We start from the raw sequence: 13,305 nt of genomic DNA, 5'->3' as shown, positions 1-13,305 counted from the left end.
CACAAACACAACATTTTACAAAAAAGATCTTTCATGCAACACTCAAAAGTTCCTCTCTCTGCAAACCGAGACATTTTTTTGTTTTCAATGGTTTGCTTTCTACATTTTCTTTATTTATTGGACAAAAGCATGCCTATTGAGTCAAATCTTTTCTACCCAGATTTCCTGTATCTGTATACACACATAATCTTCAAACAAGTCAAGGCCACCAGACAGACGTTTTTGTTATCAAATGAACAGGAAACTGTATTTGCCAAATAAATGGGAGCTGAATGAGATATGTCCTTGGCATTCAGACTCACAGGAAGTGTAGATAAAGGCTTTGAATCATCTATGAAAAACGTCCTCTGATGATGATAATGTGTAAACCCAGTGAATGTTTTTTTCTGTAGAAATTTAGCCATAGTGTGTGTTTTTTGAAGGATTATTTAATGTGGTTTGCTAGAAAGTGTTGCTGAAAGACATGACAGAGAAAGTAAGGATGACATGAGAGAATGATCATGAGTCTGATTTAAAACCTTAAAGTGATAGTTCATGTATGAGGTAGCGTACTTCCCCATAGTCAGTGTTTTAACTACAGTAGATGTCCCACAGTTTGGAGAAGCAGGCAGGATTCCCAACATGCCAGGTTAAGCAATTTACTGTTATGGACTATCTTGGAAATCCAAAATTCTCGGGAGAGCACACAATTACTTTGCTCAGCGAGTTACTCTGGCATCAAGTAATGCTGCTCATTAACTATACTCTTGTAGCCGAGCTGCACCAATCACATCGGTGTATCTGATATAGGCGGGCCAGAGACAGGCTGAACAGATGACTGGTTTAATCTACCAGTTAGCTCCGCTGGTAGCTAAGCCTATAGGGCTCTGGATACGTTACCCCGTGTGTTGTCGTGATTGGTCGTAGTGTTATCCAATTGTCTGCTTTGAGATTTTCAAATGCACGCTTGGTGTCGCCCCTCAAGACGGGCGACTTTCTTTACTCTATGCCATACCCTTAATCTTTTGGATTTGGGTCTGGATTTCCAGGCTAGTTGTGGACGGGGTCAGAATCCAAACAAATTTTAGAAACCTAAAAAAAGGCTCAACTTCAAAAAATCAATGTCAGTTTAACCGCTAAATTTAGAATACGTTCCCCACTTTACCTTGCCGTCACGCATCCCTTTAAAACAAGGAATTGAGTTTGTTATATTGCTCACTTCAAAGCCACCGGACTCTTTTTACAAAATGATTTTAACTTGCTAAAGATGTGAGTTGCTAGTCTACCGCTGCCTCCATCGGTTAGTTTGTTTGTTCCTGACCCGTTCAATTGCATCTTCCTTAATGGATGGAGTTTACTCAGTTGTCATGGAAATATGTAAGTGAGTTGTCATCCATTGTCAGCTGTTGGCTACATCACATGATACACATCACTCAATTCTATTTTTCTTTTATCAATATCTTTTTTTAGTACAGTATTATTCAATTAAAACAACAACACAAGCAACTTCTTCTCACTTACTGTAATGTCAGGCCACGTGCTTTGGTGAATGCCAGTTTTTTTAATTAACAGACAGGTAATGTGGTTTATAAATGTTAGGTTATGCAAAGGATGATCATGTTGTGAAAACGTTATGTGTCGGAAAAACGTATAGTCCTATTTTCACACATTAGGTGACAATGCTGCAATCTGTCTCTTAATTACATTTTTTTACAATCAGTTTGGGACTAATTTCGGAACGTTGATGTCATTTTTCAAAACTCTACACACAAAACTCACAACCAAGGATCAATATGCACATTATTTCATAACTCTAACAAAACTCGCCGTTCAATATGACACAACTTAACATTAAAGTACTACTACTTCAAAAAACAATATACATATATATATATATATATATATATATATATATATATATACAAATACTACATTGTTGTTCACCATGCCCGAAGGTTTTTTCCCAGATGTTTGCCTAATTGCAATGTGGATGAGAACCTGTGGCCAAATCCATGTTGATGAATATGTAGTAGTACAGTAAGTACAGTAATCACTTCTTTGTTGGGCTTTTTACTGTACAAGCAAGTTGAGGATTGCATTTGACGTTTTACAGTACTTTCTTTTCTAATTCCTAGCTAATTACAGTATTTAGCTTTGATTCAAATAAAACTATGTTGTGACATTTCGGATTTTCTTCAATGATTCCACTGTGTCTGTAGTATTACAATGCTTTTACAGGGATGCATTTTCATTTAGTACCATAATGAAACATGTATCACCTATTTTGTACTACAATATTTAATGATTGTATAAACAATGACACAGTGAATCTATGGGTAGCTTGTGTGTGGTTGATCTAAAGTAACGTTTCAATGGTATTTCACAATAAATTAGTTTTTTGAACCAACGATTGTGCAAGTGAAAGTGATTAATGGAAGTAGCAAAATGATTGTAAAAAACTGTAAATTGTGTTTTTAAAGATAGAGTACAATTAATGGCTGCTTATTTAGGGCAACAAACATTATCATACGTTTTAGGAGAAACTTAAATGTTGTGCTGGGAAAAAACATGCCTTAAGGAATTTTTCAGGCAGAATCTGCTTGGAAATGATCTTCTCCTTCTGATGGAGGACCACTGAAAGTGAACATCAATGATTTTGACAATACCAACTGAGCACCGTTGCTAACAAAGATGGAAACTGTTGTAACAGTTTGTTTCAGATTAAACATACTGTATGTTTGGTTTGACTGCTTATTCTGCATGGGTTTGTGTGTGTGTGTGTGTGTGTGTGTGTGTGTGTGTGTGTGTGTGTGTGTGTGTGTGTGTGTGTGTGTGTGTGTGTTTGTGTGTGTGATGCAGTGCCTGCGTCTTTAAACACACTGATGGAGAGCAGATTAGGTTCCACGGCAGGCAAGCGATTAATCTAATTTTCCTAACCCGCTTACTGATATCATGGCACGGTAGATCCTTATTATTCAGAATCCCCTCTTGTTCTGGTTTTGCAATCAGGAGTTCAAGCTTAATGGGACCACTGTGATTTATGTAGAACGGATGCTTTGATCCTGTTTTGTTTTTAACATTTGACACAGGAATTGAGGTTGAATGCTATGAATATCACATAAATACTACGTATTAATAGAGGAACGTGGTCCTGACAGAGATGGTGGTGGTGACATTGTTGGTTGTGATGAAAATAAAGCAGGCATGAATGGTGTGTATTTTGTGAAAGCGCAACCAGTTTGATATACTAACTTTGTTGCATGTTTCCTTTCATCAGCTTTGGGCCATAATATCTCACGGAGCATGATTAGCGTAAGCGTGGAATCCACGCCGCTGGGGGCTGCAGGGCAAGCTTGAAGCCTGAAGCGCATTCATCAACATCCCTGGCAGGGTGCACCTTTCTCAGCCTCACACTGCTCAGCTTGGAGCCCACTCCTCAGCCACATTTTAGTTTTTTTCTTTCATTCTGACTCTTTTTCAATGGCCATTGTTGTTTTTTAAGAGATAGCGTGATTTTTGAAGTAAAAAAAAAAAATATATATATATATACATTTATTAAGCAAAGCTTTTACAATAGTGGACTGTCTATGTCAGGTTTGCATTGTTCAGCATTTGACAATACGACATTACTGTGTGTGTGGGATGTTGAAATGTTTCTGTTTGGCTCCTCATAGACACACACACCATAGTGGATTTCTGTGTCTTATGTGGCTTCTGGTGTGACTTTGCCTTTTTTACCCCTTTTTTAATCAGGCTTAATGACACTGATGTCCTTGCCTTTTTCTTCATCTCCCCTTGGTCTTCTTCCAGCAGGTAAACAGTGACTGAAGCAGAGTCCTCCCAGACTGGTCCCTCAGGTCTGAATCTGTAATCACTCTTAGATCTCAGACATGAAAGACTTGCGTACATCTTCCTTAAAATGCCCTCTGAGATGCCAAGTTCAGTTTCAAATGGTAGAATGCGGAGAAGAGGGGGAGGTTTGGGAAGAAATAATAGCTTGTGATCGGGTACCTCTTACATAAAGGAGGATTTTTTGGACTTTGTCAAAGCATTCTTAACAAATTCTCATGGTCATAAGTTAAACTTGAAAGGAAAGGGAATGACAACTCTATACAAAAGGCCATGCTGTTAATGTCTGAATACATTCAATACTACAGTCAATCAATTGCATACATTAGTCAATACTTTTTATAATGGTGATAATTTATTTCAGGGGTCTTCAATATTTTTTAGGCCAAGGACCCCTTAGCTGAAAGAGAGACGGAACAGGGACCCCCCCCCCCCCCCCCCCCCCCCCCCCCCCCACTACATGTTAAATTGAGTTGCATTTTAAACTGGGCTTACAATAACCTGTGGGCGGCCTAAAGCCTTCACACATACCTTTTTACAGTGCATACAATATTAAGATAATGATTATTGACATATTCATGTGTATTTATACATTATGTTTTAATGTTAAACACACAAGCAGCACAGGGAATCCTTGAAGCTTAAATGTATCTGTGGAATGCTACCTTAACTTCAGGCTAGTAAGCCTGTTGTCAACATTGTGTAAATGAAAAAAAAATAAAAAAAATATGCCGATTTATCTTTGCTATTAGTATGTTGGACTCATGTCAATTTACATTTTCAGACATATTTTAAGTTTTTAAAAACAAAATTTGATAAAGCCATCACTTTGTGGCCCTCTGCAGTTACTCTGAGGACCTCCTGTTGAAGATCTCTGCTTTATTTTATTCATTCCCTCAGCCTGAATCCATTTAGGCCTTACTTACAGGCCTATATGTCCCCTAAAATATTCAACATTTACAATATGCAGTAAAAGGTTGAATAAACCTTCACTTAGTCTAACCACTAAGTGTTTAAATCTGATATGCACTTGCATGATGCAAATTCACACTATGATTGATTTAACATAGAGTTTGTCTTATCATGCTCACATACTAGAAGTTAAACAGTAACTGTCTAGGCCTAATTGTGGTGTACGCTGAACTGTGGCCTGAAAAGCTCATATGAAGATCTGTCAGTTTCTTGCTTATTTGAAAACAACAACAGTAGGCCTGTGTGTATCAGAGCTCCTAGTTTCATCAGAGACCCAGTGAAGTAGGAGTTGGTACCAGACAGCACGAGTCTGTATATTTACTGTACGGGCTTTGCTGGCATCTAGTGGTCACAATTGAGCTCGCACTTTTAAAACAATTGCACACACAGCAGCACTAGGTTAAACGGATCACTGCGCTTAAAAAAATAGTTCATAGGCTTTTTTTATTCATTATACTAGCAATCCTTCAATAACGTCGTAATAGATGCATTCTGAGCAATTGCACTTGTAATATTTATTTATGCCGTACGTAAACTGAAGAAGTGTTTGATAAAAGTAAAACAATAAAACTGTTCAAGCGCATTCATTTTGTCAGTGAAGAGGCCTATAACTAAATTGCACTCGTAACCTAGATGGATTCACCTGTGGTAAACTTGCTTTCATCGATTCGGGCCGAAAGACGCTTTCTTCAAAAGTAAATATACCTAAAGTTTAATCAAAATGCATACAACATACGTTGATGTTGACGTAAATGTTTTGTTTGAATCAAATTTCCAACGAGGTATAGTCATCATGTCTGTTAACTAACTGAATCTAACTTTAATTGCTAATAAATCTACTAACACGAGGGCAATGCGACTTAATGATTTAACAAACTTTTAAATGTAATACGTTAGTGTCGTATCTTGCAAAAGAGAAAAAAAGCTTTTTTATTTGACGGTATCATTAGCATGCAAATATTAGCTAACATAGCCTCCACAATACGTTAGCTAGTTGAGCACATGCAGCGTTAAGGGTTGAGCAGTGGGCCGCACTTAGCTATCGTTAATTAGCAGGCGCCATCTTGTCTGCCACATGTTTGTGGACTATTAGAAATTGTGTAGCGCCAACATTATGAGTGATTACATACTGATTCATTACAAGTATCAAAGGCTTTGGATGGCACAAGTTTTAGTTTGTAAAAAAATGAGTCCCTAAGTAAACACTTTTTAGCTTTCAACTTCTCTAGTTTAATTTACCAGGTAATTTTTTTCTACAAGTTTCTTTAATTATTTGTTCTTAACTTTGCATTAATGGTGGAGTGTTTTTAAACAGCATCATTTAAGACGTTCCGAAAATGACTGGTCGGGCACGAGCTAGATCAAGAGGCAGAGCACGCGGCCAAGACACTGCTGCACCTGGAGCGGTAAGAGCCGTTTGTAATGTCGATTTATCTGGGTCATTTTACATGACAATGTCTCCTTGATATTTAGAACCATGTTTAATTCCACCTTTATTAAATATCACAATCACTAATGTAAAAATATGCTAGCGTAATTCCAGTGATATCTACATAGTAGCATTAGTAGAAGCAGGAAGGGATTAACAATTTCCTGGGGCACTCGAGGGGCGCCCAACCGCTGCCCCAAAGCGACAATCAGGAAATGTCGCTATCATCAAGCGGATATAGCCTATACTTCTATATTAACAAATCAGGCTTCTGCATGGCTCAGTGGAGATGTATTTACAATAGCATCAGTATAAAGTGCATTCAAAAGACGGAACAGATGCACAGATGTTTAACATATTTTACAATGAATCTTTCCTTTTAATAGGTGATCCTAACACACTGGACTTTTAAAATATAGCCTAAATCCATGCACAACATCTGACATTATAACACACACACATATAATCGTTTCTCTTTTTTTTAACAGCTAAGCCTAATGAACCTAAAGGCCTTATTGACTTTAATATATATATATATATATATATACACACACACACACACATTCATACCACAACTATCAACCTTTTTTTTTTCCCTAAGACACTGGCCTTTGTGACTAAAATTGCGTAAACTCAAAACGTAATTCTATCAGAGATGCATTCTTTCTAAGTAATTTCTTATAAAACTGGTGCACAATATCATCTGAGTATGAATATAACTTGTTTGTAGGATAAGCTGCACCATATGAGACTTTAAAAGGGGTTTACCAGACTTTCATATTGGCTCACAGAAGACCAGTGGAAATGCTGTAGATGGTCATATAGCCTATCATGAGTTGTATTTCCAATCTGACTTACTATGAAGATTATTTACCAAGACTAAATGTTTACATTCATTTCTCTGTAGTAATTAACATTAATGTAACATATTGCTCAGTAACTTAAACTGAGAATAAGCAACATATATTAAAGCACACATCCATAACGAAGCAAACCGTGTAATACACCTTTTAATAACTAAGCATGTGGCTCCACAGCGCTGGTCTGTTTACTGGTGATTGTAAGTTGCTAGCAAACAACCTGAATATCAACACGTGGCTGCACAAATAATATTAAACAATCTGCACATCTATCAGCTACATGCAATAAGAAACACAGCAACAGCAATATTATCAAGGTGATATCCAAATAAATGTCATGCTGTAACAAGGGCTAAGTGTTGCAAGACGCTTATTGAAATATGAATGAACATAGTTAATGTTTACACTGATAACGGGGCGGTAAAACCCATGACCGTTTAGCCAGTTACAGAATAGTTTTAACTTATTTTCAGGGCTACATAAATTCAACAAGAAAAAGAGGCTGAATGGGTTTAATGTGCAAAGAATCTTTTTACAGTGTGCAATGCCTTATGCTTGAAGGCTTGAGGAAGGAAGGGCACACAACTGTAAACTGCAGAATGTAAATAGACAATTGAGATTTTGTATATTTAGCTTAGTTTAAACAGTGTCCTTAATTATACACTTGATAAAATGTATTGTCTTTCTTTCTTAAAGAGCCAAGCTCGAGAGCCTGCGCCAGCAGCTCCCCCACCCGCAGAGGGAGAGCTGGTTGGTAGAGGGAGACAGAAAGGTGCTCCAGGACCCTATTCTGCAGAAGGTATGGTCAAACGCAAAAGTCATAAATATTTGTTTATGTAGAGTGATTTTGGATATTCCTTGCTTTTAACAGTCTGGGTAGTAAATCTTGGATTGAAGTCTTTTCAGAGTGGTGCAACCATGAATTAGGGTGGGGCGATGTCCCCTATATTGACAGTAAAAACATTGCAATGCACAATATTGGGGGGGGGGGATACTTTTACGTTTTTTTTCTACTACTATTAACAGTTAACATAGAAATGCTTAGACATTTATTTCCTCTGTAAATAGACAGTAGCTATGTTTCCAACCCCAGGTTTTTATCCGAATTAAGTGATATCGAATGAAAAATTCCTTATGGAAACAGTAAAATTCAGTGGAAGTCCATGAATATCGATTTAAAAGGAAATATGTTCGTCTCATCGGATTTTCTTTTGATCAATATACAGCTTATGTGATAAACGCTGATGAAAACGTTATTTGCCCGAATAAATAATGAATTGCGAAAAGTTTTAGGTCATTTTATGGTTGCAACCCGCCATAAAGAAAAGAGGTTTTAGTTAATCGCCGCCCAGTATTTCCGCTCTGTTTGCATTATAGACTTTCTATATATTATCAATATAGAGACAGTCTATGGTTTGCAAACGTGACATGTGTGAACAAAGACAGATGTAAGTGGAGGAACAAGGAGACAAGACTTTTTGAATTTAATTTATCAGGAACTTGCAAAGGAAATGGCCAAAGCTTAAAAGCCGTGCGACGTTCACTGGAGTAAATGGAAGGCACAGTGAGACTTGTCTCAAAAAAGGGTTGTCTCGCAACAGTGCCGGAGGGAAAATAAAAGCAAAGTTGCATCTGCATCATCATAGCGGCGTGCCCTTGTTTTGTTATTATAGCTTGATATGTCTCTATCAGCTTGCACATAAGCACTACAACTTGTGCAATATTGATCATTTGTTGTAGATGGCACAATCCATTTTGTCTAGAAAAACTTAGTTTACAAATGTTTTCTTGAATTTTGTGCGATTCAGTTTTCATTTGCTTTAAAGCCGTTGGATGGAAACACACTTTCACCAGCTTTATTTGCATGTTTTTTTTTTACCGAACTTAAGATAATTTGACAAGTGGATGGAAACTTAGCTAGTATTATATGGCTTTGCTGCCGCCTGCTTGTTGGGGCACTAATTACAAGTTGAACTTCTAACAAGCCGGATACTCAGAGGTCCGTGATTTGCATAACGACAGTACAGTGTACCGTTAGCCTTTTAACAGAGAGACAGTAATAACCTAATATACCATAATAACTGTGATTAAAAAATTCTCACTTATATTTGCACTGAATAATGCACTCGGTAAATGGAAACAACTCTTGCAGCGCACATGAACAAAACAATATATTAGCTCACACGTAAAATAGCACTCTCGTGAATTAATACTCTTGTACAGAACTATAGGGTGCAAACTATTCCTTCTCTTGTACAATGTGTGAAATTTATGTTTGAGTCTTGCATCGCAATGTACACAAACTGGTTGTGACAGTCTCACTTGTTTTGTTAAGCTATTCTACAGATTTCAGGAGGATTTCAGCAGGTGAAGTTGGGCGAAAGAGGTGGACGCCGCCGGGATTTTCACGATGCAGGGGTTAACACCAGGCAGGCTATGGAGCATGTTAAGGACTCAAAGTCTGGTAAGTCCTTTTAACATGAACGTACACTAACCCCCAAATTCCACAGGATGCAAAACAGTTGCGGATCTGCTATTTGCTTTCCATTAAAGGGAATGTGTGTACTTTCACAGACTGCGAAACTGCTGTGTGCCAGCTCTGGCGAGCCGCAGTCCTCCGCACCAGATACGCAGAGCTTCCTTTTTTTTGCCAGAGAGCTCCGCCGCAATTCAGCACACGGCAGATAGTGCGGGACAGGAAGTCGAGCACACAAACAAATAAAACATTCAGTTAATTCAAAATAAAAAAAGAATGTGCTCACGGCAGGGATCATATATCACTGCACTACACCTTAAACACAGCACAGAGTTGTTTTCTCTCTACTCCTCTGGGTGTAAACAAACTGTTTTTGTTGTTCTATTCTACGTGAATTTGCGAGATCTCGTGGGTCCTCAAGACTTCAGCTGTCAGTCATGGTGGTAACACATGCAAATGTACATACCATAATTGGTGGAGGGGGATTATAAAATACTCCCTAAAATTTTGTTTGTACCTCCTCAGGAACATCTGGTGCTGCCATTCAGTTGACAGCAAACTTCTTTCGTATCGTGTCCCGCCCTCAGTGGGTGCTGTATCAGTACCATGTGGACTTCAAACCACCAATGGAGGCTCGTCGTCTGAGATCTGCCCTCCTCTTTCAACATGAGGAAGTACTTGGCTCAGCGCGGAGCTTTGATGGAGCAATTCTTTTTTTGCCTAACAGATTGCACAACAAGGTAATCTGGTACTTCAACCTTAAACATGTATTATTTGACACAACTGTTTTTAACAGCTGTTAAGAATAAATAATTTAGGGGAGAAAAAACATTCCGAATCAAATTGTTGGATTGTTAGCTATATTTGTAATTGTTTGAGTCCACAAGTCCCCAGAATAGCTCGCACCCTAATAGACCAAAATGCACTCTGACCAATTAACGGAGATTGCCATCATTAGGGCCCCATGCTGTCACTCGCAAAGCTAATTCCATTGCTCTAGAATGAGATCCTGTCAACCTTTCAAATCTTAACATTGTGACAGATTGTCAGGCTGAGAACATAAGCATTAGAGCTGTCACTCTTCCTCTATATTTTAATTCCATTTACATACTGTGACTTGTTTTTTTAATTGAGAATTGTTATTGAATCTTGAGCCTAAAAATCTATATTGAATCATGAAATTTTCTGAATCGTGCACCCCAATACTACACTACTCAGGCTTATGCATTATCAATGCCACTACAACTATGTGGTTGTTTCACGTTCTGTCCACTTGAGGGACTTGTTACATTAGCTTGGCCTTAAAGGCACCTGCACTGAACTTTGTTTACATTCATTTTCAACCAAAAGCACACAGCGACAAAAACAAATCAACAGAGAACTCTGTAATGAAACAATTACAAGTGTAGTGAAGCAGCTCTGTTGTAAAGGTTAATGGTGCTCTGTTAGCACGACTTGTTATAAAGCACAGTCAAAACGATTTGTCATATACTAGGTAAGTTATAAACGATGCTAACTGCATTAATAACAAGCCAAACCGTATTGTAACGACTATTTTAGTGATTTATAAGTTTCTTGCAGATTGTCACTGATAATACAGTTATTAGAAGGTAATAAATGAAGTCAAAGCTAACTCTGACAGCTGTAGGTCACTCTGGCAGCTAACAAACTTTAGCTGTGTCCATAAAGCTAACGTTACTATACCTTTGGCTCAGTGGATGTCAATTTTAAAGTCATGTTAACCCGTCCTTCCGATTTCCAGCTGCAGCCTGTCACGCCCCCTTGTACTAACTTTACTTGGTACGTTAGCTTAGACCTCACAATGCCTTGTTTCTCACTCCTACAAAGTAATCGTTCATGAAACGTGACATGAGTGACACGTGAAGGGAAGGTGAGAAGAGGGAAATTAGCTAAAATTAGCTAACATATTTGTTAAAATGTCACATTTGAATAGTAATTTCACTATCAGAATGGTTTTGATCTTTTTACTTTTCAAATTATATTTGACTTTCAGTATTGTTTCCAAAAGCCCTGGTAAGGATAAGTAAAAAGCTTTTTTTTAAATTAGTGTTGGATAAAATTGGTTTATTCTCAGGCTTTGCAAAAATATTATTTGCAATTTAATTTGAAGATTTTATGGTAACTTTATTTGGATGGAAGGTTTGATTGGTAAGTTATTATAAAATGTTCCCTCCAGTTAAACGGTGTACTTTCTTGTATTGCAATGTCTAACTTTGTGTTTAGGAAACTGTGCTCCACAGTGAGACGAGGAATGGAGAGAAGGTTCAGATAACTGTCACCTTGACAAATGAACTGCCACCTACATCACCTGTGTGCATTCAGTTTTACAACATCATATTCAGAAGGTAAATCTTCTAGTTTCCAGGTCTTTGATAAAACACAGAACTGAAATATGTAATGAATCAGTCAAGTTAAATGAAACATCCTCTAATAGACTTTGCCTGTGATTAGTGTACTTGTACTTATGAGTGTTGCATTTTCACTTTATCGGAAGTAAATCATTACACCTGATTATAATAGCTTTGATACCAGTAGAATTCACCGCATCATTTTGGATCATCTGATTAATGGTGTTATTTAATCTCTTCAGGATCTTGAGAATTCTTGACATGCAGCAGATAGGACGCAACTACTACAACCCCAAAGATCCACTGAACATCCCACAGCACAGGTACATTGTTTTGCTTCACAAGAGTGTATATTTTTTTCAAATGTACAGTCCCTCCCGGATGTCACACATCAGGCATCAAAACTTGGAATCGCTGTCACGCCAATTCATTCAAATTCAACGAATCATGCAACTTTGTTGCGACACACAATTTTGATCAATCACCACTACTTTCCCACAAATGTAACCAATAACTAGAGTATCCGTGACTTCAACCAATCCCAGAAGTCACATGTGCCAGACCTGGTATCAGTATGTGACTCTGAGAGCCTATGACCAAGCGGGGGTGAGAACGGGTTGACGTCAAACGTACAGTATAGGCCAACAGTTTGGTTACACCTTCTCATTCAATGCGTGTCCTTTATTTTCATGACTATTTACATTGTAGATTCTCCCTGAAGGCATCAAAACTATGAATGAACACATGGAATTATGTACTTAACAAAAAAGTGTGAAATGCCTCTTAAATAGGTCTTATATTTTAGATTCCTCTAAGTATGCAAACCCTTGATGTTCTTTTAATGAGCTTCATGAGGTAGTCACCTGAAATGGTTTTCACTTCACAGGTTTGCCTTGTCAGGGTTAATTACTGGAATTTCTTGCCTTATTAATGGTGTTCGGACCATCAGTTGTGTTGTGAAGAAGTCAGGTTGATACAGTCGACAGCCCTATTGGACAACTGTTAGAATTCATATTATGGCAAGAACCAATCAGCTAAGTAATGAAGTCAGTCTGGAAAATTAACACAAGCCAAATAACCTTTGACAACGTACCTTTTGGTCCAGATCGGCTACCAGCCTTGACAGCAGTTACAGTTCTGTGTTCTAAAGCAAATATTAGTTCTCTGGGAGGTTTAATGACCTGATGTCCTGCTTTTGTATATTTATACTGTTGTAACAAATAGTTAAACCTAGTGGTTTGCTACCTTCATTTTAGAAGTAGAAAATATGATTTGATGGTCAATCTGTAAGGTTTTTATTTTGAAAAGTTATTGTGGTGGTTGAGGATAAAAGCCAGATCAGTTAATGGACAATCTTCAATGATGGAAACT

General features: G+C 37.7%; 1 protein-coding gene across 1 annotated transcript in view; it reads left to right on the top strand.

Annotated features, from left to right (window-relative positions):
* The first annotated feature begins 6,112 nt into the window (after positions 1–6,112).
* Positions 6,113–13,305, top strand: part of piwil1 (piwi-like RNA-mediated gene silencing 1) — a 16,625-nt gene continuing 9,432 nt past the window's right edge. Inside the window, exons 1-6 of the mRNA XM_032517330.1 lie at positions 6,113–6,206; positions 7,786–7,888; positions 9,425–9,553; positions 10,091–10,305; positions 11,810–11,931; positions 12,177–12,257. Of these exons, the coding sequence (XP_032373221.1) occupies positions 6,138–6,206; positions 7,786–7,888; positions 9,425–9,553; positions 10,091–10,305; positions 11,810–11,931; positions 12,177–12,257 (719 nt within the window). The 5' untranslated portion in view covers positions 6,113–6,137. The remainder of the gene's footprint in view (positions 6,207–7,785; positions 7,889–9,424; positions 9,554–10,090; positions 10,306–11,809; positions 11,932–12,176; positions 12,258–13,305) is intronic.

The sequence above is a fragment of the Etheostoma spectabile genome, chromosome 5, assembly GCF_008692095.1.
Source record: "Etheostoma spectabile isolate EspeVRDwgs_2016 chromosome 5, UIUC_Espe_1.0, whole genome shotgun sequence".
Taxonomy (NCBI): domain Eukaryota; kingdom Metazoa; phylum Chordata; class Actinopteri; order Perciformes; family Percidae; genus Etheostoma; species Etheostoma spectabile.
This window is presented reverse-complemented; position numbering and strand designations above follow the sequence as displayed.